Raw genomic sequence first — 26,471 nt, 5'->3', positions numbered from 1 at the left:
ATGATGATGACGACAACAACAACAACAATAATAATGTATTTATTACCGGGCTCCCCCTCATGGCTTGATAATGATATTGACTCTATCCCGGGTTTTACTTAGATCAGGACTCAAAGCAGCTTACAACAAATTTTTAAAAAGCATTCACAAAAAAAAGAAGTTAAAATAAATGGAACAAAAATTAAAACCAGATTAAAACATACATCATTGTGCACACATTGTTTTGGTGAGGCAGACATCCTAATATTCTGTCTAAACAGAAAAGTATTTTCTTACCTGCGAAAAGAAACCAGGGAGAGTTCCAACCTGGGGGAAGCCATTGAGAAAGTACATACTTGCAGGACTCAGTTATTCCCAAACTGAGTAATGGTAGTCAAATGTGTGATTTGTGGCAGAACCCAAACGTACTTGCTTAGAAATTTTTTGTTTCCGCCCTTTTGCCAGTTTGGAACAATTGGTTCGGTGTTTAGAAGGAACATGGGTACATTTGTGTTAACACATTATTTTAGTCGCTTCTGGTGTGAGAGAATCAGCCATCTACAAAGGCATTGCCCATGTGTTATGATCCTGCGGGGAGGCTTCTCTAATGCCCCCCATTATTATATCCAAAGTTTTGGGTTTACTGCCTATTACATGGAAAACCAGCTGATCCCTAATCAATCTAAACACAAGACATGTGCTTTTCATCTTAAGAACAGACAAGCCTCTCAAGCTCTGAGGTTTACCTGGGAAGAAATCCCACTGGAGCATTGCAGCACATCAAAATACCTGGGAGTTATCCTGGACTGTTCTCTGACTTACCAGAAGCACTGCTTGACTATCAAGCAAAAAACGGGTGTTAAAGACAATATATGAAAGCTGGTTGGCACAACCTGGAGATCACAAGCAGACACAGTGAAGACATCTTCTCTTGTGCTTTACAACTCCACTGTTGAATACACATGCCAGTGTGGAACACACCTCATCATATTAAAACAGTGGATGGGGCTCATAATGTGACATGCCACATTATCACAGGATGTCTCTGCCCCACACCACTAGAGAAATTATACTGTTTAGCCAGTATTGCACCACCTGCATCCGTTGGGAGGTAGCAGCCAGTAATGAAAGGACCAAGCCATTGACATCTCCGGCCCATCCTCCGTTCAGATATCAGCCAGCATGCCAATGTCATAAATCAAGAAACAGCTTCCTAAGATCTACAGAGATACACGCAGGAACACCTCAGCAAGCAAGAGTCCAAAAGTGGCAGGCAAAACCCAGAACCTCAATCAGTGGCTGATACCAGATGAGAAACTCCCCCCCCCCCCCCAGGCACACAGAAGATTGGGTGACTTGGAAGGTGTTGAACGGACTGCTCTGACGCCATGAGATACAGAGCCGATCTTCAGAAATGGGACTACAAAGTGGAGTCCATGACATGCGAGTGTGTAGAAGAGCAAACCACAGACCACCTACTACAATGCAGTCTGAGCCCTGCCACATGCACAATGGAGGAGCTTCTTAACTGCCACACCAGAGGCACCCTAAGTGGCCAGCTTCTGGTCAAAGCAAATTTAGTATAATTTCAAGTATAATTTTTAATTTGATTTATGTTTAAATATATTATAGCTGTGCTCTCAATTCTCTTCTGACATTAATAAATAACATTATTTTAGATAAATCTACAAGTAAAATTGTGGATTATGAATCCTGGCCCAGTGTTCAGCAATTTGAAACATAATTTAGTTGATTTGGACATCCTCTTAGCTGTCTGTTTTGTTTCATTCCCGAGAGAGGCCAAAGTCTTTCCATTCAGACAGGCTTTTAAAGAAGAAAGTTTTTTAAGATTGAGGCAGGGGGTGCTGAGTGGTGTGTATGTATATATGTGTGTTATGTATGAATGTGTGTGTATATATGCACACACATAGTAATGGTTTTATTTACTTTTAATACGTAGTCCTATGTTTAATTCTATTGCAGTGCTTTTATGTTTTAGGTTTTACATTGCACATTTTATTGTCTTTAATGTTGAGTCTCTTTTAAGATAGAAAAAGTGGGTTATAAATATTGCTATTATTAATAGTGGTACTATTACTACTACTTTGTTTAAAACAAGGGAAGTATTTTGTTGAGCGTTCCAGTCTGAACAGTAGCCAGTCAGATTCTTTGTGAAGCTTACAGACAGAGAGCATGACAGTAATAGACTTTTGTTTGTCCTCAGTACATTGCCTCTCTATTAATTTTAAGGCACAGCTGCTACTTGCATGTCCTACTGTGAATCAGCCTGTCACCAAGTGATACACAAATTGCTTCCCTTATTTTGTTCTTGTATTGGTTCTCTGGGCAAGGACATGTCCTTTTATGCTCAGCAAAGCACCTCTCATATTGATGTCATTATACACACTTAAGAACAGAGGTAACCATTTAGTTGTTGGCATATATAATGTTATCTGCATGAGGGGTGATTTACAGAGCATTAAAAGCTTTCTGAATGATCTGTGAAAATGGATTTGTAAAATATTTACAAGCGTACTGCTGAGAGGAGCCCAGTAAGATCATTTTCTTCCATAGTATTAGCAAATACTCAGTGCAGTGATACTGCAATAACAGTAACTCTACTCCCAGACTCCAACTTGTAAAGGAGTCTTGTGCTTTCTCTTTTTTGTACTGCTGCTGCCAAGTCTCAAAGAGAATTGAGGCATGTCAGCGTTTCAAACTTACGAAGAGCATTCAGGAATTGCATCTCTTGTTTCCCACCTTGTGCAGGTTTTACCATTTGCCTATAAGCACGCACTGGTAAATAAAATGTATGGTAGAGGTCTCAAGTTTGCCACAAAACTTGTAGAGGAGAAACCCACCAAAGAAAACCTGAAGAATTGTATACAGGTGGGTAGTAATTTTTTCATCTTCCAGTAACAGTGACATTTTGGGGGCTTTAAAACTATAATACCTTGATTTGTTTAGATCTTCAAATTCCACAGTAAACCTGATGGATGTATTCATTTCTTGCTTGCACTGTTCATTGCATTTCCACTTTTTAGTGGAACTCGAATTAATAGTTCAATTTGTCAAAATGGAAGAGTTTAATTTTTGCCACTAATCATTGCTGCTTTGTTTTCTAGCTAATGAAGTTACTTGGATGGACTCACTGTGCATCTTTCACTGAAAATTGGCTTCCTGTCATGTATCCACCTGATTATTGCGTGTTTTGAAATAAACCTGCTGTTGTAAATTTGAGATGTTGTCACACTGACTGGATATAAAAAAATGTGATCTTACTGGAATGCATGTTTCATCCATTATTGAATGCTTTAATTGTGTGTATTAATCGGAGGAAGAAGGGGATACAATATGTATGTGCTAGCTTTGCTCCTGACATCACAGTGTCTAAATCGACAGACACTTAAGTTTCCCAGAAAATGAAATAAAAACCTTCAAGCAAGATCTTCAGCATACATCACATTGCTGGCAATGGATGTTTTGGAATGGCCAGCACCAAGGATTAGGAAACGGAAATGAGAAAACGTCTTGCATGTATATGTGGTTCTTAACTGTTCGTAATTTTAACCACATGCCTGTACAAGCTGTTCTTTTTACAACAAGCAGGAATTTTAATGTGTTCAAAATATGTTTTCAATTGTATATGAAGGCCTTAAAAGTGAAGCTACATCAGAAGTAGCTACAACCTTATTTATTAGACTTAACATTAATGGAACTTAATTACCAGTGCAACTTGCAAGAGTTTACGTTTTGAATTTTTTTAAAAAATAAAAAAAAGTTTCTCTCACACTGCAAATGTATTCTATAATGCTGGTGCAAAGGTGCTCTTTAATATCTTCTACTTGGAGATATTCTCAAATATCCATGCGATACAAAGTGTCAGAATAAACTGATACATGTATAAAGTGTCAGACAGTTAACATTAATCAGGTATTGTAAAACTTATACATACATGTTAATAATGTTTGAAAAATGTAATACTGCAGAATAAATGTGCAATTTTCAGTATCAAAAACTTCAGCATTCTATGGTTTAATTTTGTCAAGATAATAAAACAATTGACAAACCTGAAACCTGTCCTAGTGTGTCAAGAGTTTATACAGGAGGCATTAGAATTCATTTAATGGTTTTTCTCAGTTTTCCCTAAAATTAATAGCATATATGGCTCCAGGGAGGCAGTGTTAGGAAGTGACATTAGTAAAAGCATTTATACATATGCCATTTATTGGAATAGTTGCGACTTAAAATGGGGATTTCAAGAAAAAGGTTTACTTAGTAGCTTTTGTCAAGATGGTCACAGATCTGGTGTGTTTTGAATGTACACACATATACTGTGTTTCCCCGAAAATAAGATGCTGCTTAGATTTATTTTTCTTCAAGAAGATACACTATGGGGATGTCTTATTTTTATTAAGTATGGCACAACCATCTGCATTTATTCAAATATAGTGCTGTATAAAATGGCAGCCACAGCTTTACTTCTTCCCTCTGAGGACACGCATTACCTAAAGCGGAGCATCCTGCTCATCACTTCACTGAGGAGACTTCCCAGGGGATGGGCTGAAGGGAAGCAGCGCTGCCAACCTTAGCCGTGTTGGAGCCAGTGACTCACTCAGGAAGTCTGGCCTGGGCTGGCCCGAAGGGAAGAAAGAACAGAAGGAGAAGGAGGAAAAGGAGGATGTGGAGGCAGGAAGTGAGAGGGAGGGAGGCCAGACTCGCTTCCACCATCGCTGTGGAAGGTTCTTCCATTTCACTTTCTAGGTCTCCTTCTATGCTTCAGCTTGTATCATTTTGTCTTATTTTCAGGATATGGCTTATACTGCGCAAATTCTTAGAAATCCTGCTACAGCTTATTTTATGAGTATGTCTTATTTTCGGGGAAATATGGTACTTGTCTAAATATTTTCTTATGCCTTATCAGCCATGGATAAGAGGTTGATGATTTCATTCTGAAAAAATACAAATGTCCCCATTATTAGGAATTTAACCTGTGTAACTGTTAGAGGATTACACAGATTCAAGATACTTAATTTGTAATCTGAGGTGCAGCATTTTCCACTCCATCTACCTTGTTCATCTGTAACCCATTCATACTAACAAGATGGATTACTTTATTTACAGGAGAACTCATTGTATAATGTTTTAAAAGTGCTCTTCTAACAACCAGGCATGGAGGGAATATCAGCAGTAGAGTCTGAGATTTTAAACCCATTAATTTTATGAAAGAATGGTAAGGAGAATAATTCAGTTTTGCTTATCATTGTAAAAGTTAAGAACTGGACACATGCCCTTGTGATCATCTGGGGGAAAAAGATTACATGAGTCAAGGGAAGGAGCATTCACTGCTAGAATCTGCTCAGTGGGGTAACTACCCATTTAAATGCTCTTCATTTCCTCCTCCCTAAAACTTGGTTGTTTGATCCAACTCTATACTGTTGAATGTTCCAAACCAGAGGTTGTAAATGTTTAAAAATGCCCATGCAATCAAGATTTTTATTCTGCTATTATAGATTCAAGATTCTGGCATTCTCCAAGGTATTAATTTTCTCGAATTGTTCCCTTGAACAATTTGACATTTGACTCTGGAAATTCTGCCAGTTGTGTGATATTGAATATATTGCTGAGTTTGTCCAAGAAATCATAATCTGTGCTGAACCTGAATTTGTTTGCCCATAGCAAGACTGTCCCAGGTTGACACAAGTAGCCTATCGTCTCCAGAAGAGTATCCAAAGCTGTGTGGTGATACACAACATCTGTGGCCACAATGAAATTATAACGAGTTGATTTAGGGAAGTCTTCATGGAGATTCTCTCCCCAAACCAGCTTTTTTACTTCAGGCTTGTGAACATTAATGTTCTGTGTGTTCTTTGTAATATTGTACTCCAAGTTTTGAAGTACCTCAGGCAAGTCAGTAGCAGTAACAAAAGCACCTGGAAGAGAAGAAAAGAGTTTTTACTATGTGGACTTCCTTAGTAAGAATGTCTTGCTTTCTTGAGTTAGCATTTTTATTGCTTCTGTTCACTGCGATTACTACATCCTTGGGGTTTCTGCCCATTGCATGTGCAAGCAGCCATTCATAAAAGTATTCTTTAAATTGTATTGTAACATCTAGATACAATTCTAAATATACTCTAACTTGAACAAATTAGAATAATCATTAAAAATATCCCTTCACATATTAAGACAAATTATTGCAGATCAGGGCAGCTGGAAATTTAATAACATGTATTGGTTTGAGTATTGGATAAAGACTCCAGAAGACCAGGGTTTTGAGTCTGTGCTCGGCCCTTGGCAAATCATACTTTCTCATCTTAAAAGGAAGGCAGAGTAAATATCTGAATACACCATCCCAAGAAAGCCCGGTGATAGGCTTGCTGAAGGCATACAACAAATAAACCCCATCTTTCAGTTGTTTTATTTAAAAATACTGTAGGCTCTTATTTACACAACAGTTTAACTCAGCTGGGATTATGACTACACAGCTGCACTCAATTGACCATGACCACCGTATTCAGTGTAGTTATGGTCAAATGAGGTGCCAAATAGTTTTTCAGGAAAAAAGTAAGTTTGCCAATTAAAGTCTAAATCAAACACTTCTTCCAAATGGAGAATGAGGAAGAAACTGAACTAGATGTCTTTGACTTCCATTGATTATAAAACAGCACTCCTTAGCCCATTGCTCAGAAGGTTTGTGACTGCTACTATTAAGAAATTTAAATGCTTATACAATGGCTAAATAGCAGTGAGTTATTTTTTTGGGAGAGAGGTACAGTCCTGCCAGATGTTTGAGTGAATGTACAAGAGAGTATTGTTTTATGCTCCCAGCTATATGTTCTAAAAATGTGACTAGATAAAGAGCATACATGTCAAACGCAGGGCTTTTGAATCAAATCCGACCCGCCACCTCATTTTATGTTGCTTTCAATAACAGGGCAACATAGTTACACAGTCTTACAATTACAAATTGCCCTTTGAAGGCTGATGCAGCTCTCGATAAGAATGAGTTTGACACCCCTGAGATAGATTATATGCGCGCACACATCAATACACACACAAACTACCAACCTAATATACTTGCTACAATGGACACCAGACCTGTTCCAGCTCCAATTTCAAGTACTTTCTTGCCTTTAATGTTGATTTCTTGTTGGTTTGATTCCAGATACTGACACAAAGCAAGAGCCTATAATAATGAATCAATAATTTTATATTTCAATTTAAAATTAAATTGCCATATCGGGTTAGTATAGGGCATGTAGAAATTTGTGCACATTTTTCCTAAGGCACACACCTATTTATACATTTTTACGTACTGTATGCACTTCTTGGAAAAATTACTCTTGAGATGCACAAATCCAGTGTCCCACTACCAGCATGACCAGTAAGTAACCTCCAAGATTCTTGGAGTTGTAAACCTGAAAAAGTCACTTTTTACCATCTCTATTAATCAGGTGGGAAATGAATTGGATGAAGTCTAATGTCCCACTCAGCCAGACAACATTATAGGGATACTCTGCCAGTAAACAATGACAAATGGGAAAAGAGTTATCAAAGATATATCCGGTGGATTTCATTTTTTCTTGTATAAAACTTACACCAGGCCATACTACAGCCCCGAGGCTTTCAATGGACTCATGAATGGTGATCTGGTGGCCAGCATAACAGTAATGTTCTTTGTCAAAGTAATAAGACGCCTTTGGAACCCATTTCTGCAATATTTTGAACACACGTGGTCCTGCAGAAGAGATGAAAAGTGGTCACTTAATGAATAGAAGAATTCTGTTTATATTTTGGAAAAAATGCTAACACAACTGCATCCAAAATGGCTAACAGAACAACCCTATTCAAGTCTACTCAGAAGTGCATTCATTTTATTTGATCCTGAGTAAGCAGATACCAGATTGCAGCAAAACGATTACATTTAAGTAAATAGGATTTGGGGATTAATTTTGATTCAGCAAGTTTCCACATTTTTCAGCAAGCATACATTAGCTGAAATTATGGGGATTTTTTCACACACAAAAACTGAGAAATACTCAATTATATAGTTATCATGATGAAAGGGGCTAAACATTCTCACTTTACATCTTCAGACCTAGAATTACAGATCTGGCTTTGAAATGTTTTGGAGGCTGCCAAGTCAGCAAATATTTTAGAATGAACTTTGCAGATGTATGTATTCATGTCTTAAAGGGACACCTGATTCAGATATTATAGAACAGTTGCTTTCTTCAAGTTCAGAATTTTCTTCAAGTTCTTCCTTTTCCATTACGCTTTGGACTGCATCAGGAATCAAGTGGTTCTGTGTAGAAATCATACCAGGAGTACTGTGGAAGGAACAATGACATTGTGAGGTGATGTTTTGTGTGTCTTTGTACAACAATCTAGCATTCTTTTAACAACGATTCTCCCTTTATTTACTCTTTGTGGAAAGTATCAGGCAGGATTCCGTGCCAAACTACTGCAAGCTGGACAGCAGAATCCAGAAAAAGTAGAAAAGGAAACTTTCATTTCCATCCACCACAACCACCCTCCTCTGTCCACTGCAGGGGAAAAAAGATTCTGGAGGGCTTGAAAATCTTCAGGGAATGTTGTTGTTGTTGTTTGCATCTATACGTGCTACAGCATAAAGTGGAAGGAAGGAAAGTTTTATTACTACACTGAATTTAAATCATAAATGCTTAATGCCAGTACCAAAGTGTAGATTGCTTTCTGATGAAAAGCAAAACTAACACAAAAATCTGACTAACATCTATGCACCAGTGAAATCCTTCAGATATGACATTTTTTTATTTATCACAACCATATTTTTCTATTTCTTTCAGATACCCAGATTAGCTCACATGGGCTTCACTGAGCAACTCTGAATCCAAGTTTTGGGAGAAGGTGGGCTATAGATAACATGACTTGTTGGGGTCTGACAAAAACAAATGAGATGTTTTAAACTCATATGAGGCAGTCTTGCCAATGCTGAAACTCACATTGAGCTCTTTGACCATTATGCCATGCTGTTAAATGCATGATTTTGGAAAGCATTGTTGTTGTCTACGTCCCACCTCAGAGCCTAAGATCTTCTGGGGAGGCCCTGCTCTCGACCCCGCCTTTATCACAAGTGAGACTAGCGGGGATGAGGAGCAGGGCCTTCTCGGTAGTGGCCCCCCACCTGTGGAAATCACTCCCCGGGGAGATCAGATCAGCGACTTCCCTTCTCTCATTCAGGAAAAAGCTGAAAACTTGGATGTGGGACCAGGCTTTTGGAAACTCTGGCAGCTAAAGAGAAAGACCACAATGATGGGCAAATAATGACGAAACGTAATGGACCTATAGAACTCGAAACACTGACCATGAGACTGTTACTATTGTGCTATTGTGTTATATATTGATGTTTTTAATCTGTTAATTGTTTAATTATTTTAATTGTTTATATATGTATGTATTTGGATATGGGCATCGAATTCTGCCTTCTTTTTGTAAGCCGCCCTGAGTCCCCCCTCGGGGGTGAGAAGGGCGGGGTATAAGTAACAGAAATAAATAAATAAATAAATAAATTGTGTGCCCTCATGTCATCTCTGACTTACTTTAATCCTTAAACAAACCTATCACAGGGTTTTATGGGGGAGAGTTCCAGCAGTGGAACTCTGCCCCAGAGTGTGGTGGAGGCTCCTTCTTCAGAGGCTTTTAAGCAGAGGCTGGATGGCCATCTGTCGGGAGTGCTTTGAATGCAAGTTTCCTGCTTCTTGGCAGGGGGTTGGCAGGGATGGCCCATGAGGTCTCTTCCAACTCTATGATTTTATGAAAGTTTATGATTCTCTGAAGGCCACCTAGTAAGCTGAATGAGGAATGGAACTCTGGTTTTCCTGTCGTAGTCACCTGTAAATTCGCACATTGTGGTATTCCTGCGCCTATGCAGGCCAACTTCGGAACCTTCTAGAAAATTTAAAACAATTGTATCCCCCTCCTGCCCCCCCCCCTCGAGTATATAAGACCCCTGGGAGGGGCCAGCCATCAGTCCTCTTTTTTCCACCTTCAGTAGGCTTCAACTAGTGAACCTTTGCTGTAGCTTAATCTTGACTTATTGGATTTGACTCGGACTGGCTTAACAACAAGGTACTCTATTCCCCCTCGACACGGACTGGATTTGGACTCTCTCTTTCTCTAACTCCTGCACTCTCGGTCTGATCTCATGGCGACGACTTCTTTTAAAAAGTGCCCGGCCTGCCCTAATGTCCTTCTGGACAAGAATGGCCACGAGCTATGTTTGGCCTGCTTGGGGGAGGCACACCTCTCCCAGCCTTGCGTAATTTGTGCGGCATTTACTCCTCAGATGTGGCAGAACAGAGAGTCGCAATTCATAGTCATAGTCCAACACTCAAACCACTTTATCACACTGATAGATGGTTACAGAAATTGTAATATCCTGTGACCTGATTTTGAATGGAATATCACATTCTCCATGCATCTTCCCTGGGTGAATTTCGGCTTATCTGCTTTGTGGAGACACAAAGCTGAGGCAGTGACAGGAGTTAATTCCCATTTGTGCCCCACCTCCCTCATTTTTGCTCACTGAAAGATGCAGAACATATGAGCCAGTTTACATAAAAAACCTGTAGTCAGAGGTATTAGAATTCTGGATAAATTTATTTATTTATTTATTTATTTATTTGCTTTATTTCTATACCGCGTTTCTCAACCTATAATAGGTGACTCAATGCGGTTTACACAATATTAATTACCACAACAATAACAATTAAAACACAGCATACCCAATAACAAACACACAACCATTCATACAGTGCCTCGATCGCAACCAAGATCCAGTCTCATATCCTTATACCGTTCCTATGTTCAGTTTACCGTCATTCTGTGTACAATTGCGCTGATTAGCCAAACGCTTGCTCAAAAAGCCAGGTTTTGAGCTTCTTCCTAAATGCCAGCAACGAAGGGGCCTGTCTGATGTCGCTTGGTAGGGCATTCCATAACCGAGGGGCCACCACCGAGAAGGCCCTGTCTCTCGTTCCCGCCAACCGTGCCTGTGACGCAGGCGGAACCGAGAGCAGGGCCTCCCCGGACGATCTTAATGTCCGTGTCGGTTCATAGGAGGAGATGCGTTCGGAGAGGTAGGTGGGGCCGGAACCGTTTAGGGCTTTGTAGGCTAATGCCAGCACCTTGAATTGTGCCCGGTAGGGAATTGGCAGCCAGTGGAGCTGGCTCAACAGAGGAGTGGTATGCTCCCTGAGAGCTGCTCCTGTTAGCAACCTGGCTGCCGAGCGCTGGACCATCTGGAGCTTCCGGGCAGTCTTCAAGGGCAGCCCCACGTAGAGCGCGTTGCAGTAATCTATGCGGGATGTGACCAGAGCGTGGACTACCGTGGCCAAGTCCGACTTCCCGAGGTACGGGCGCAGCTGGCGCACGAGCCGAAGCTGTGCAAATGCTCCCCTGGCCACCGCTGAGACCTGAGGCTCCAGGCTCAGCGATGAATCCAGGGTCACACCCAAGCTGCGAACCTGCGTCTTCAGGGGGAGTGTAACCCCGTCCAACACAGGCTGTAACCCTATGCCCCGTTCGGCCTTTCGACTGACCAGGAGTGCCTCTGTCTTGTCTGGATTCAACTTCAATTTGTTCACCCTCATCCAGTCCGACACAGCAGCCAAGCACCGGTTCAGGACCTGAACAGCCTCCTTAGAAGTAGGTGGAAAGGAGTGACAGAGTTGGACATCATCTGCGTACAGATAACACCGCACCCCGAAACTCCGGATGATCTCTCCCAACGGCTTCATGTAGATGTTAAACAACATGGGGGACAGTATTGAACCCTGCGGGACCCCACAAGACAAAGGTTGTGAGGACGAGCAGCTGTCCCCCATCAACACCTTCTGGGTACGACCCTCTAGGAAGGACCCGAGCCACTGTAAAACAGTGCCACCAAGGCCCATTCCCGCGAGGCGTCCCAGAAGGATACCGTGGTCGACGGTATCGAAGGCCGCTGAGAGATCCAGCAGGACCAACAGGGACACACTCCCCCTGTCGAGCTCTCTGCGGAGATCATCCACTAAGGCGACCAGGGCTGTCTCGGTACCATGTCCCGGCCTAAAGCCAGACTGTGCCGGATCCAGATAATCAGTGTCTACCAAGAATACCTGGAGTTGTGAGGCCACCACACGTTCCAGGACTTTGCTCAAAAAGGGAAGATTGGAAACAGGCCGATAGTTGACGAATTGAGTGGGGTCTAGTGATGGTTTTTTCAACAGCGGTTTTATTACAGCTTGTTTTAAGCTGGCTGGAATATTGCCTTCCCGAAGGGAGGCATTAACCACCACCTCCACCCACTCGGCCAATCCCCCTCTGGCCTCCTTTAGAAGCCAGGATGGGCAGGGGTCTAGGATGCATGTGGTAGCTCTCATTCCTCCAAGTATCTTGTCCACATCCTCGGGTTTCACCAATTGAAATGAATCCATCAAAATCGGACAAGCAGATGCTCGTGTTACATCCTCAGAGACTGCCGTTAACGTGGTATCCAGGCCAGAGCGGATCAAAGCGACTTTGTCCGCAAAGAACCGAGCAAATGCTTCACAGCGGGCCGTCGAGTTGTCAGGGTTCCCATCCGGAGTGGTGGGGTTCAATAGCCCTCTGACAACTCGAAACAACTCCGCCGGACGGTTCTTTGCGGACGCAATATTGGCCGCAAAGAAAGCTTTCTTTGCCGCCTTTATTGCCACGGCATATGCCCTTAATAGGGCAACAAACCGTGTTCGATTTAACTCGCTCGGGTCCGAACGCCACACGCGCTCTAGTCTCCTCTTCCTTCGCTTCATCGCTGCCAGCTCCTCGTTGAACCAAGGTGCTGGTTTAGCTCGGCTACTTGAGAGGGGACGTTCCGGAGCAATCGTGTTTATGGCCCTAGTCATCTCCCCATTCCAGAGAGACACCAGGGCTTCAACAGAATCACCAACCGAGGTGGCAGGAAAATCCCCAAGAGCCGTCAGGAATCCGTTCGGATCCATAAGCCTCCTGGGGCGGACCATCTTAATGGGTCCCCCACCTCTGCAGAGGTTGGAAGGTGTGGTGAGTCTAAATCTGACCAGATAGTGGTCGGTCCATGGCAACGGAGAGGTGGATAACTCCTCAACACCGCCACCTTGCTCCCATCCCTGACAGAAAACCAAATCTAATGTGTGTCCCGCACAGTGGGTGGGGCCAGATACTTGTTGGGACAGCCCCATGGTTGCCATGGATGACATGAAGTCCTGAGCCGCTCCTCCTAGGGAAGTCTTGGCATGTACATTGAAGTCCCCCAGCACAAGAAGCCGTTGAGACTCCAATGCCAGGCTCGAGACCACCCCCGCTAGCTCAGGTAGGGAGACCGTAGTGCAGCGAGGTGGGCGGTACGCTAACAGAATCCCTATTCTGTCCCGGTCGCCCACCCTCAGGTGGACACACTCGAAATTGGTTGACTGTGGAATGGGGCCTCTGGTCAGAGGGATAGAATTTTTATAGACCACCGCAACTCCGCCTCCCCGCCCTCCAGGTCTCGACTGGTGCTGTACAGAGAATCCTGGCGGACAAAGCTGGGTCAAATTAACTCCTCCAGCTTCATCCAGCCAGGTCTCTGTAATGCACGCCAGATCTGCCCGTTCCTCCAAGATTAGATCTTGGATGAAAGATGTTTTGCCATTGACAGATCTGGCGTTCAGCAGCACCATCTTCAACCCAGAGGGACTGCCAACCTGGGTACACCCACTTACCAAGTCAGGAGACCGATTACAAGTAATTAAGTTTTTTTTCCTTCTTTCCCTAGGCCGAATTTGGGCTGTAAAATTTTTACTATTTCTAGGCCGAATTAGCCGAATTGGTGGTCTCCCTTTCCCGTATCTCCCCCTCCCCGTCACGGGCTCTATGGGGGCCCCCCGGCCAGTGGAATACCCTTCTTCTACCATATTGCACTTAGAATTCGTAGTTTCAACCCATGACTTGTACCAGATTATATACTTTTGCCACTCAGTCTCAGTCCAATTCTTTCCTATTCCTGGTGTGTTAATTCCAGGATCCCCCCACCCGTTCCACCCTCTATTGTCCTCCCAGTCCACCAGTAACACAATAAGCAGACCCCAAGGGAGGAATGCTGACATTGGGGAACAGAGTTGATACAGGGTTGAGGTAGGATATTAGGTTCAAGTAGTAGTAGATTTTAAATTGCTAGGTCTTAAAGTGCTAAAGATTTAGTCTAAGCTGTTAAAGTGCATAGAAAGCTGTTAAGTGCATACAATAACGCGTTATCAGAGACTGACTGCTATGGTGGTCACTTAATAACCTTACTTATACAGGGTTAAAGTGCAAGTTGTTGGATGAAGTGCTGACCGTTGTATACCTTAGCAGCAATTGGCCCCTCTAAGTGCTAACAGTTGTAAAATTTGGCAGCAATAGATCAAATAAAGTGCTGGTAATTGGAAGACTTAATAGCGTTGGCTCATATAAAGTGCTGGCAGTTGGCAGGTATCAGCGTTGGCTCAGACAACAATTTACTAGCGCAATGAATGTGCAAGTTGATCGAATAGTCCTCAGTCCTATTGGTAGATGTAAAGTCCAGTTGGTCTCCCTCCTCCCCCTCCCACCATCAGTGTCAGGGTCGGGTGACTGGGGCCTTGCAGCAGAGTGACGGATCGCTAAGATGGCCACCGGAACTGCTGATGAGCTGGATAATTCCGGAAATGGAGGCAGTAACGCGGTGGGTGGCGTTACAGTAATGGCGGTTGATCACAAAGCATGTAACAGCAGCTATGTAGCAATATATATAGTTCCAACCACCCAGGAGACAGCCTAGCAGTCGTGAGGTTAGTGTTGCTGGTTAAGAGCGTTGCAGGCTAGAGATCACGATCGCCGCAAGAGAGCTTAAAAAACGCTGAGTCACCGCGCGGCGTTGGTCAGGCTCTCCCAGGGAGGCGCCGAGTCACCGCCGGCTCACCCTGTCGAGCTTGCCCCAGCGGTATCGGGGCATGGGAGAAGCAGCCGGGACGCCTCCAGGCCTCGGAGAAAGTTGGAGTACGAGGCCTGTCTCAGTTGGAGTCGCGGAGGAATCACACCTCCGAGTGCAGAGGAGTTCAAGCTTGGCGCGGAAGGATCGGCACAGAATCCGGGGAGCGGGGAGCGGAGCCACGCTGGGGACACAGGCCGAGGGCTCAGATGAAAGTCAGGGCCAGATCGAGCCGTGGGTGGAGATGGACAATGCAGAACGGCAATTCGCTGGCACCGCAGCTCTCGGAGCGACAGCCAGCTGTCCCAGCAACTCTCTCCGGCTCGGCAGTCCCTCGGCAGCCCCACAATCCACTCCAACCAGCCCAGGCCTCCGCTCCGGTCCGCAGTTTAATCCAAGCCGCGGATGAGTCCGAGCACAGCAACACAGGCAACACGGCGCACACTGCCGAGCTCCAAGGGCGGCCGCTCCGACCTCCCTCCGGTAGTCAACACAGCGGGTGGTAATTGGCAGCTGGCGGGTTAGATGTTCCAGGCCAGGTTAGACCGAGCAAACGGGCTGGGAGGGAGCGTGCTAGGCCGTATCGATAGTAGCGGCCTTCGCTCTACCTCCTTCCTCTCCCTTCTTCTTCCCTCCTTGGTTTTTCCTCCTCTGCTCCCCTCAAGCCCCCCTCCGGGGTCCTGAGGAGATGCCGGTTCAGGAGCCGATGACAGGAGTTCAGAATAGGGGCGGATGGATCAGATTAAGCTCGGATTAAGAGCAATCGCCTTACCCGGACGGGAGGTTAGCTGTTAGCAGTCGCCATCTTAACCGGAAGATCTTCCATTAACAGCAAAGGAGAATTCACCCTTTTCCCCAACCAAAAAAAAATCATTGAAATCTTTTGCTCAAAATCATAGCAGCAGAAGAAAGTGTAAATTCCAGTAACCCCAATTCTCTGATTCCCATAACCATCATATATGTCACCTCTGTATAAGCTCTTAACAATCCATTTATATTCTCATCGCCCTAAATTATTTAGTGCCATTAACAAACCTGGGCCTCTAATGACTCATTCTTAATGCCAGCCTGTTCATGAACAAGCTTCAAAGCACACAGTGTAGATGTCTACCATAGGAGCCGCGGAAGCCCATCACCCTTTATTGTGGGAACATACCATTTATTCCTGCTCTCTGCAACCTGTTCTCTAATCATTTTCAGTTCCCAAGAATATCTTCTCATATCCCATTGTTAAGTTTGTTCATCGTATCATCAAAAATCTTTTGTAACTTCAACCAGAATAGTCTACTGGCTCAGTCTCTTTATCCGGATCTCTTTACCCAGGTTGGCCCCAAATCTCCAACCCCTAGGAATGCTCTCACGCACCCTACTCTGGTTCCCCCAATTATTCCCTTAAACTGGATTACTAGGTCTCAAGGTGACTTCGATAAATGTAGATTTGTGTATGTGTTTAGGTTTGACAGCCAGCCAGAGACATAATTAAAACATTAATAGATTTATTGAGCACAGCAGAAAAATATATGAAACTCTCATTCTATTCATAAAGTTCCCTCAAACCATAGAGTTCTCCTTTCTTTCCTAAATCTAAAACTGTGTCTGTGTCAGGTCAACTTGCTCTCAGTTCCAACTTCAAACAGGCCTATATGAAATCTACACCGTGACTGCCTTCAAGTCTAATTAGTGCCTCAATTCCTCAGATTTTACAGTGGAATAGTGATGGGATGCCATTGCTGGGTTTGTTGGAGTGCTTTTGCATGAAGATGTAAAGTAGTGAGTAGTGCTTCCTTTTGCATCCTGGTTTAAATGTGTTTTCAATCCCAAATAATCAGCCATGGAAGTGCTTTACTTATTCATTTTGGATTTATGCCATGTTGGGATCAGGGAACTACTAGTAAACGTGCTTTGGGTATGTGTTATGCTATGACCGAGTTGAAGCATCCAGGGGAGGAGGGTATCCAAAGTGCAACTAACAACAAAGCCTAAGAAGTCAAGTGGAAATATGCATTGCTTTGAACTAGGATAAAAAACCTACTTCTAAAGTAAAGCTAGGGAGTAATATCAAAAGAACAAAAGTTATTGAAACAAAATTTACCTTTGCCTCATGGCCCTTCCACACAGTCATATAATGCAGAATATCATGGCAGATAATCCACAATATCTGCTTTGAACTGATTTTTTTCCCCCATGTCAGAAGCGACTTGAGAAACTGCAAGTCACTTCTGGTGTGAGAGAATTCGTCATCTGCAAGGACATTGCCCAGGGAATGCCCGGATGTTTTACTATCTTATGGGAGGCTTCTCTCATATCCCCGCGTGAGAGCTGGAGCTGACAGATGGGAGCTCACCCCACTCTCCGGATTCAAACCACCGACCTTTCAGTCAGCAGTCCTGCTTGCACAAGAGTTTAACCCATTGTGCCACTGGGGGCTCCTTTTAAACTGAATTATCTGAGTCCACACTGCCATATAATCCACTTCAATTTGACTTCTATACAGTTGTGTGGAAGGGGCCTTAGCTAGCTTAAAAATCCTTTTAAATAATACAGTGCAGCTAGAGTATTTGTGATAGGAGTAGCATTACCATTCAGTTTGTTCATTCATTTGTTAACTTTTACTGCATTGTCTTAATTTCAAGATGAGTACTTCAACATGAACCACACATACATTTATACAGATGGATCTTGCAGCAACTTAGAGACTAGCTGAGAGAAGGAGGTTTTATAGTATAAACTTTTTTAGACTCCGGGCAATCTACATTGACCAGTGAAGACAATTGTGGTGTCCAGAATTGGGCACAGTCAGGCATGTAGCCAGGGGGGGGGCTCGGGGGGCTTCAGCCCCCCCCCCCCCCCCGAAATTCTCATGGTGGTTCGCGAAAAGGCCTTACTGGTGCATTATTTAAACTGTTATGTTTATTCATATCATGATCTGATCACCATACTCAATATATCCCATATGCATGGGGGTATTGGGGTAATGATACAAAAGGTTTGCTAGGCTAGACCCTCTTTCACTCAGAGTCAGCCCCCCCCCCGAAACTGCCCCCCCCCCCAGAAACCTCCCCTGAAAATTTTTTAGCCCCCCCCCCCCCCCCCCCGAAACGAAATCCTGGCTACGGGCCTGGGCACAGTATTCCAGGTGTGGTCTAACCAAGGCAGAATAGAGAGGTAGCATGACTTCCCTGGATCTAGACACTATACTCCTATTGATGCAGGCCAAAATCCCATTGCCTTTTTTAGCTGCAGCATCGCATTGTTGGCTCATGTTTAACTTGTCCACAAGGACTCCAAGATCTTTGTCACATGTAGTGCTGTCAAGTCAAGAGTCCCCCATTCTTTACCTTTGCATTTCATTTTTTCTGCCTAAGTGGAGTAGTATCTTGCATTGAACTCCATCTATATAAATAAAAATGTAATGTTTATTTGTAAGATTAACATAACTCGAAAACCACTGGACGAATTGACACCAAATTTGGACACGATACACCTATCAGGCCAATGAGTGACCATCACTCATAAAAACACTGAAAAACACAACAGAAGGGAATTAAAAGGCCAAAAAAGCAAAAGGATACTACAGTGCATGCGCAAAACCACATATATACATATATGCATAAATATATATATACACAAAACACATATACACAGACCGGGCCACAGCAACGCATGGCAGGGGATGGCTAGTTTATAATAATAATGAGCATCATTCAAACATTGCATTCTCAAGCTGCCTTCAGTGGTCAGGATAGATGTACACTCAGTCTACTTTCTCAGAAGCTGATTATCATGGCTATGACCCCTTCCAGATAGCTGAATTTTATCTGCTTTCAAATAGAATATATGGCAGTGTGGACTCAGATAACGCAGTTCAAAGCAGATACTGTGGGATTTTCTGCCCTGATATTCTGGGTTATATGGCTGTGTGAAAGGGCCCCAAGTCTTTGAATTTTTAATTCATATCCTGAACTTGCATAACTTGTAAAATTTAAAACAGTGCTTTGTATCTAGATTTCCCTGCCAACACATATTGAATGACTTCCAACATGGTTTGAGATCCAATGAGGTGCATTGCATTCAGAGCAGTGTTTGAATCCTCACTCAGACATTAGCTGGCCTTGAGAAAGTCACACTTTCTTGACCACAAAAGAAAGCAAGGACAACATTCTCCTACCAGGCCCGTTGCCAGGATTTCGATTCGGGGGGGGGGGGGGGGCTGAGTTTGTTTTGGGGGGGGGGCTGAGTCCGAGTGAAAGAGGGTCTACCCTAGCAAACCTTTTGTATTGTTACCCCAATACCCCCACAGTTTAAATAATGCACCAGTAAGGCCTTTTCGCAAACCATCATGATAATTTCGGGGGGGGGGGGCTGAAGCCCCCCAAGCCCCCCCCCCCTTACATGCCTGTCTCCTACAAAAAAAATCTTGCTAAAATAATCATGTGATAGGATCGGCAGAACTCAGAAGCAACTTGAAGGCATACATCATTCAGACAATGACCACTAGATGTCCTTAAAGGCTTATCCCATAATAATAATAATAATAAACAGTTCCTGCCTCATGTGGCACAGAACTGTTTTGTTTTGGGGTTTGTTTTGCTACAAAAGACTGTACAAGCCTGTTCCTCTAGTACAAACATTCCATGTTGTTTCCATAATGCTTTACATTCCTTATTGCTAGAATCACTGCCTGGACTGAAAAGAAAAAAAAAGTTTTCTTTTACAAAGGAAGTTTTCTTCCTTTTCGTTCTGTATTTTGCAAAGGGCAGTTTCTAATTTGTTAAAATGCAAGGCATTCTGCTCAAGAGTAGCCAGCTGAAAAACCCGAAGGCAAGAAGAGATGACGAGGAAATAACTTAGTCCACCAAGGCGGTAACTGAGAAATATTTGGTCACAACTGGGGAAACTGACATAAAACATCCATTTATGTCAAGGATAAAAGGGCAGGATAAGAAACCATTTTCTCAGTTTCCAATGCACATCACACAGAAAAGAAGGCATGAGACAACTTATGGGCACAATGCTCTGGGAAGTTCTTCTGGTAAGCCACGCTGAAATGGAGAGGAGCTGCAAAAGAGGACTTTCAAGGGGGTTGACACAGGCAGAGTGCCCATGGCACTGTGCCCATAAGTCACCAGTCCTGAAATCCAGCCTCTCTCTCTCTCTCTCTCTTCCTCTCCCCTCGTGTATTTGTGCACCCCTGAGTGCCGTCGCTTTTCTCTGTCTGTTGGAAGTTTCATACTTTCCTCATCCGGGGCCCGTTTTGTTGAAAATTTATTAAACAAAATCGTTTGAGAAATTGATGAGGATTCTTTCAAATCTTGGGAATGCTCCCTTTGAATTTAAGATGACCACACTAAATTCCTGGTCTGCTTCCCATCTTGCTTGATCTACCAACCACCTGTTGTGCCCCTTATCCAAGATACATATTAAAAATAAACATGAAATTTAAAATACCCCATCACATTTCTTATGTCTCTCAGCTCATTCCCTTGTCACTTCACTGACCATCCCATCAAAAGGCTAGCATTACCATTTACCTGGAAAGCGAACTAATCCAGACTGCCAAGGAGCCAGATCCTAAGCCTGAAGGATTTCTGAGCAGCCAGCTTGGTGCCTTTTTATAGCGAAGGTGTGCTAGCCAGTCTTGACTGTGGGATGGGAACAGAGGAAGGAGGGGCAGGCTCCAAACCATTTAGGGATTTAAGAGCGGGGACGGGGCTATTAAATAGATAGGGGTTAGTTGAGATTTCCTCTGTGGATATAAACTAGTGGAAATGACTTATGTTATTATCTTAATGCTGCTATTTTAAGCTGAACAAGTAAATAAAAACTGTCATAGGATTTTTTTAAAAAAATCCTTAATCTGTAATGTGCATATTAGAGGGAAATGTAAGCTAATTGCACAACTAATAGTCAATAATAATAATAATAATAATAATAATAATAATAATAATAATTTATTTATATCCCACCTGCTGTTTATGTATTAAATGCATTCAGAGCTTTTTAGAAGGGTGACTAAGGGGGATAAAATTTAACTTGTGCCAGGACATTGCATAGGGGACCTAATGGAGAGGGATGTGCCTTACGGGAGAGTTGGAGGTGGGTGACAAACAGAACCAGTGAGCCACCCTAAGAGTGAATACTGACTATTCAGGAATATATATATTTTTAAATGAAACGCTTCCACCTCAGTCCATTACTCTGCATGCAACCTCCAAAAGTTCCAAAAGTGAAAACCTTGCAAACAAAATAATCTAGTCTGAACTGTCTATTCTGGAACATAGCTGGGTGACAGACCAGAAAAAATATATTAAATGCATCTTTATTTGTTTAAGCCTGTGTAGGGGCAATGCTTGTGAACTTGGAAAAGGTGGAAGCAATTAATTGCAAAGCCCCAGTCTTGAAAGATTCTGAAATCTGGTAGTTGCACAATTCCCTCAGAAAACAAAACATTTAAAAATTGGGATTATGGACAAGGAGTGGAATCAGTTACATCCTAGCAGCTGCAATAAGCTAAAAGCTCTTTCAGCTTCCAAAAAGGGTTTGTTGAATGATGTGGTGCGATAAGAACAGTGGCTATCTAGGCTTGCTCCAGTCTCACGCAACACCAGAATCTGTTTTTATAAACTTGTGCGATGTTCTGCATGTTGTTTCTATGTGGTGTCCTGAATCTATTGTTAGTCAATTTCATTGAGAGACTCTTATGTTCTAGTGTTACGAGAAAGGGATGGGGAAAATATCTATCCACTTTGGAGTTTATTCCAAAGGAGAGACAAATCACAATTTTAGTAGGACAGAATCATCTTTGCCTTGGACTTAATGCATAATGTTGCTCCTTTACAGCCATGCTTCTAATGGGAGACTGTTGGAAAGTATTTCTTCTACAAAATGGAGTGATTAACAGATTGTTTGGGTTTATAAAAGAAACACTTTCCCAGCCATTTTTCTTTGGTAGAGCAGCCAGCAAAGGAGTAATGTTCTCCAATAAGTTCAAGGCAAAATGTTCTGCTGTTAGCATGATTTGTCTGCCTCATGTGATAAACATGTTTATCTGCATTGTGCAAGTCCTAAAATGAAAATGAAAGAACACTCACACTGGTCACGTTTTAAGTGATATGCATGCATGTCAGCTACCAGATGAGGAATATTTCCACAACAGACTGATTGATTTGGTCACCTGAAGAAGGTTTCATATATCCAACTGAAACAACCTTTAAGAACTCTCTTGGAAGCAAAATTGGGTGTTGCCGCTCTTCAGGACATTTAAGCTGAACTCTTTTTTGGCAATCCTTTATCTTGCCCTTTAAGACCGATTTACCTTGTAGTTGTTTGCATTGAAAAGATCTGCACAATGTTTCTTGGTTCACAGTCACCCTAGCTTCTTTCAGCTTGCTTGTGTTTAGGCGGTCTGATTTTAATATCTTGTGTATTCATCTTGACCACTTTGAGCAAAAGAATGTAGCAGCTGATGTTTGGGGGCCATAAATTCAATAAATAATGTTCATTTTCTAACCTTCCAGCTTTCCGTTCCAGAACTCAAGGCAGCATATGTGAAATTCCCAGGCTGTTTCATGTCCTGACATTAGTCACACCCAGACATGATAGGTCCAGTACATTTGTTGAACTTCATGTGCTTTCAAGTCATCCTCCAAGACCACCTATGACAAGGACAGGATCTGAGTAGTGAGTGTGCCATGCTTGGGATTACGGAGGGTCACATTCTCAAAGAAATCATCATGGCAAGAAAGAACCATTGCATATTTCATCTAACACATATATTTCTGTGCAAATTCTCTGGTGAGGGTTATTTTATCTGACTTCAGCAATTTCAGTTGAATATATTTGACCTTTGCAACTGTGAACTCCTTTGCAGCTGCCTCTCTCAATGTGAACTCCATTTGCCTGTTCCTTCCTCCACAATGGGTATATTGGGAATCTCTACCATGTCCAATGGTGTTTTGCTATTCTTCCTTTGAGCTGTACATCCCTGCTCAGCAAGACCCTCTTGCTTTCCCTTTTCTTAGCCCGGACATCACTCACTTTTCACTAGATGTCTTTTACTGTCCCCCCACCTCAACATTTTGGGGAGGTTTCACTATCCTTAAAATTTGCATGAATATAGGATGTAATTGTGGTGTGCTTCAATTTATTTGTGACTCCTGTTCTTACAGGCTGAGTGTCCCTTATACAAAGTACTTGAGACTAGAAGTGTTTTGGATTTTGGATTTTTTGTGTGGAGCATCTGTATTTGTGTGTATGTATGTATGTATGTAGATAGTGAGATATCTTGGAGATGGGACACAAGTCTAAAAATGAAAATGATTTATGTTTCATATGCTATATAGATAGATAGATATAGATAGATATAGATATAGATAGCCTGAAATTAATTGTATACAATATATTTAATAATTTTGTAATATATTTAACTAAATTGTGTACAAATTGTGAATCATCAGAAAGCGACAGCATCATTATCTCATGAACTATTTTGCATTTTAGAGTTTTTCAGATTTCAAAATTCTGAATAAGGGATGTTCAACCTGCAATTATATTGCCAAGACACTTAAAAGAAGCCTGTGTGTCACACAATTCAAAGGCAAAATAATACAATATAAAAATCTAGGTGTCAAAGTAATTGGACATTGCATCTGTAATCAGCTCTGAAATAATGCATCTAACCCAAAGGAAACTTACATTTACATGATCTGAAATCCTACATAATCTCCAACTTCCTTGCCATATACCTCTATTCATATTACTCTATAAAATATCAGAAGGCCATGTGCTAAGGGTATATAACAGAAACACTACAAAATGTACACAAAGAACAAGGGCGTAGCTTCAGATACAGTAGAATCTCACTTAACCAACATAAATGGGCTGGCAGAATGTTGGAAAAGCAAAAATGTTGGATAATAAGGAGGGATTAAGGAAAAGCCTATTAAACATCAAATTATGTTATGATTTTACAAATTAAGCACCAAAACATCATGTTTTACAAGAAATCAACAGAAAAAGAAGTTCAATACACGGTAACATTATGTAGCAATTACTGTATTTACAAATTTAGCACCAAAACATTGCAATGTATTGAAACAGCGGTGGATCCGGGTGGGAGGCAGACTGTGTTGGATAATACAGAACGTTGGATGAGTGAAGGTTGAATAAGCGAGACGCTATTGTAATTCAAACTTCAGAGAAGAGGCAGCCAATCCACAATATTAGTCTGGGGCTCCTTCTACACTTCCATATAAAATCCAGATTATCTGCTTTGATCTGGATTAAATGGCACTGTAGTCATGTAATCCAATTCAAAGCAGATAATGCTTTGATAATCTGGATTATATGGCAGTGTAGAAGGGGCCTGGGATAAGATTCCCATCTGAACATAAGAGGCACTTGAATCCAAAAAATCTGCCCATCAAGTGTTCCTGGGGAAACCATTTGGTAAGACTCTACAGCTATTTTAAATCAGTGTATTTAAACCTAAGCATATACTTCACTTAATTGTATTGCTGACTATGAAAGCTTTTGTTTTTTTTAAGTGTATTTTCTCAGAGTGATGATAGGGGTGTCTTGTGAAAGAAACCCCTGGGGGATTAGCTCATAGTTTGGCAAAGCTTACATTGTCAACTTATTTGTGCATGAAATGACTAACGCAGCATGGACGTACTATGCAAGGAATGTATCAGGCAACAGCTATGTGTTCTGGAAAAAAAAACTAGCAATGTGTATGGAGATTTAAAGTCTGCCTGGCATCCCTCATAAGGTTGGTTAGAAAAGTAGTTTGACTCGAATCACACTGCTATGCAGACACAGCCCACAGTTTAACAACACAGTCCTATGTAAATCTATGTAGAAGGAAGTCGAATGACATTATTGTAAAAGGCTCTAAAAACAGTTTCTGGCATTGCAAACCTATCTTGGTTTGAGGTGGAACAAGCCAGGACAGTCGCTCTTCTTATTGCACCAATCCATTTCTCAAACATTTTTAGACTGCAGAAACTGCTGGGACTTGTTTCCTCCCAATCCCTGCATTGCCCGTTCATCCATTTCCCCCTTTCCCCCTGAAGAATTGCTCAAAATCTCACAAGTCTGGGGTTTCACAATTAATTACTTCCACAAAGTTCACAAACACTGTGTTTTTAAATACTTGGAGTATTAAAAGAAAAAAAGATGTATTTTGCAATAAAAATACTTTCCCCCTTTTGTTAATTCTGCAAGGGGGGGGGGGGAGAGATTTACATCTCATTGCCAAACAAACTCAAACTGGAGTTTGCACCAGCTAGCTTCCAAATTGCTGCTATGTTTGCAAAAGAACAAAAGAAGATGAACAAACAGTGTGGAAATGTCCAACCAAGAAAAGAAAATCCGATCAGTTTTGTCATTGCTTATTTAAATAAAATTATAGCTTTGTAACCAGAGGTCCTCATTGTCTACTTGCTGTAAGTCAAATGACTGAGGAAGTGAAAGAGTTCAACGTGACACCCCAGCATGTGCATTATGACGTATCACTGTTCCCAAACTCACTACAGGTGTTCATATGGATTACTGCACTATCTACGTAAAACACATTGAATATGGATTTTTCTTTTTTTGAAAAGTACCCCTTTAACATTTATTTATTTATTTATTTATTTATTTATTTATTTATTTATTTAGGGCATTAGTATCCTGTCCTATCTCAACCTCCACAGAGGGACTCAGGACAGATACTAACCAGCACAGCACTGTGCCAAACAACAGAGGAAAACAAGCATAAATATACATGTTATAATAAAACAATATAAAAACATTAAAACAGTTCGCTGATTTAAGTTGTCATCCTAAAAGCAGTCCATTGTTGTTGTTCATTCATTCAGTTGTCTCCAACTCTTCGTGACCTCATGGACCAGCCCACGCCAGAGCTCCCTGTTGGCCGTCACCATCCCCAGCTCTTTCAAGGTCAGTCCAGTCACTTCAAGGATGCCATCCATCCATCTTGTCCTTGGTCGGCCCCTCTTCCTTTTATTTTCCACTTTCCGTAGCATAATTGTCTTCTCTAGGCTTTGCTGTCTCCTCATGATATGGCCAAAGTACTTCAGCTTTGTCTCTAGTATCCTTCCCTCCAATGAGCAGTCAGGCTTTATTTCCTGGAGGATGGACTGGTTGGATCTTCTCGCAGTCCAAGGCACTCTCAGAATTTTCCTCCAACACCACAGTTCAAAAGCATCTATCTTCCTTCGCTCAGCCTTCCCTAAGGTCCAGCTCTCACATCCGTAGGTTACTACAGGGAATACCATGGCTTTGACTAGGCGGATCTTTGTTGCCAGTCTGATGTCTCTGCTCTTTACTATTTTATCGAGATTGGACATTGCTCTCCTCCCAAGAAGTAAGCGTCTTCTGATTTCCTGGCCACAGTCTGCATCTGCAGTAATCTTTGCACCTAGAAATACAAAGTCTGTCACGGCCTCCACATTTTCTCCCTCTATTTTCCAGTTGTCAATCATTCTTGTTGCCATAATCTTGGTTTTTTTGACGT

General features: G+C 42.3%; 2 protein-coding genes across 4 annotated transcripts in view; one reads left to right on the top strand and one right to left on the bottom strand.

Moving 5' to 3' along the window:
- Nucleotides 1-4,055, top strand: part of TPP2 (tripeptidyl peptidase 2) — a 49,806-nt gene extending 45,751 nt beyond the window's left edge. For both annotated transcript variants that reach the window (XM_060769577.2, XM_060769576.2), the window contains 2 exons: nt 2,749-2,868; nt 3,105-4,055. In XM_060769577.2, coding sequence (XP_060625560.2) covers nt 2,749-2,868; nt 3,105-3,194 — 210 coding nt within the window. In that variant the 3' untranslated portion in view covers nt 3,195-4,055. The remainder of the gene's footprint in view (nt 1-2,748; nt 2,869-3,104) is intronic.
- The window catches only part of METTL21C (methyltransferase 21C, AARS1 lysine), a 47,669-nt gene continuing 25,102 nt past the window's right edge, over nt 3,905-26,471 (bottom strand). The window contains exons 1-5 of one of the 2 annotated variants that reach the window (XM_060769580.2): nt 20,482-20,558; nt 8,182-8,309; nt 7,578-7,717; nt 7,048-7,165; nt 3,905-5,912 (exon numbers count right to left, since the gene is read on the bottom strand). In XM_060769580.2, the coding sequence (XP_060625563.1) occupies nt 5,521-5,912; nt 7,048-7,165; nt 7,578-7,717; nt 8,182-8,299 (768 nt within the window). In that variant the 5' untranslated portion in view covers nt 8,300-8,309; nt 20,482-20,558 and the 3' untranslated portion in view covers nt 3,905-5,520. Of the gene's footprint in view, nt 5,913-7,047; nt 7,166-7,577; nt 7,718-8,181; nt 8,310-20,481; nt 20,559-26,471 lie in introns of those variants that run through there. The other variant, XM_060769579.2, reaches the window with a different exon arrangement.

The sequence above is a fragment of the Anolis sagrei genome, chromosome 3, assembly GCF_037176765.1.
Source record: "Anolis sagrei isolate rAnoSag1 chromosome 3, rAnoSag1.mat, whole genome shotgun sequence".
In the NCBI taxonomy this organism is placed as follows: Eukaryota; Metazoa; Chordata; class Lepidosauria; order Squamata; family Dactyloidae; genus Anolis; species Anolis sagrei.
Note: the sequence above shows the minus strand (reverse complement) of the source record. Positions and strands in the feature narration are given on the sequence as shown.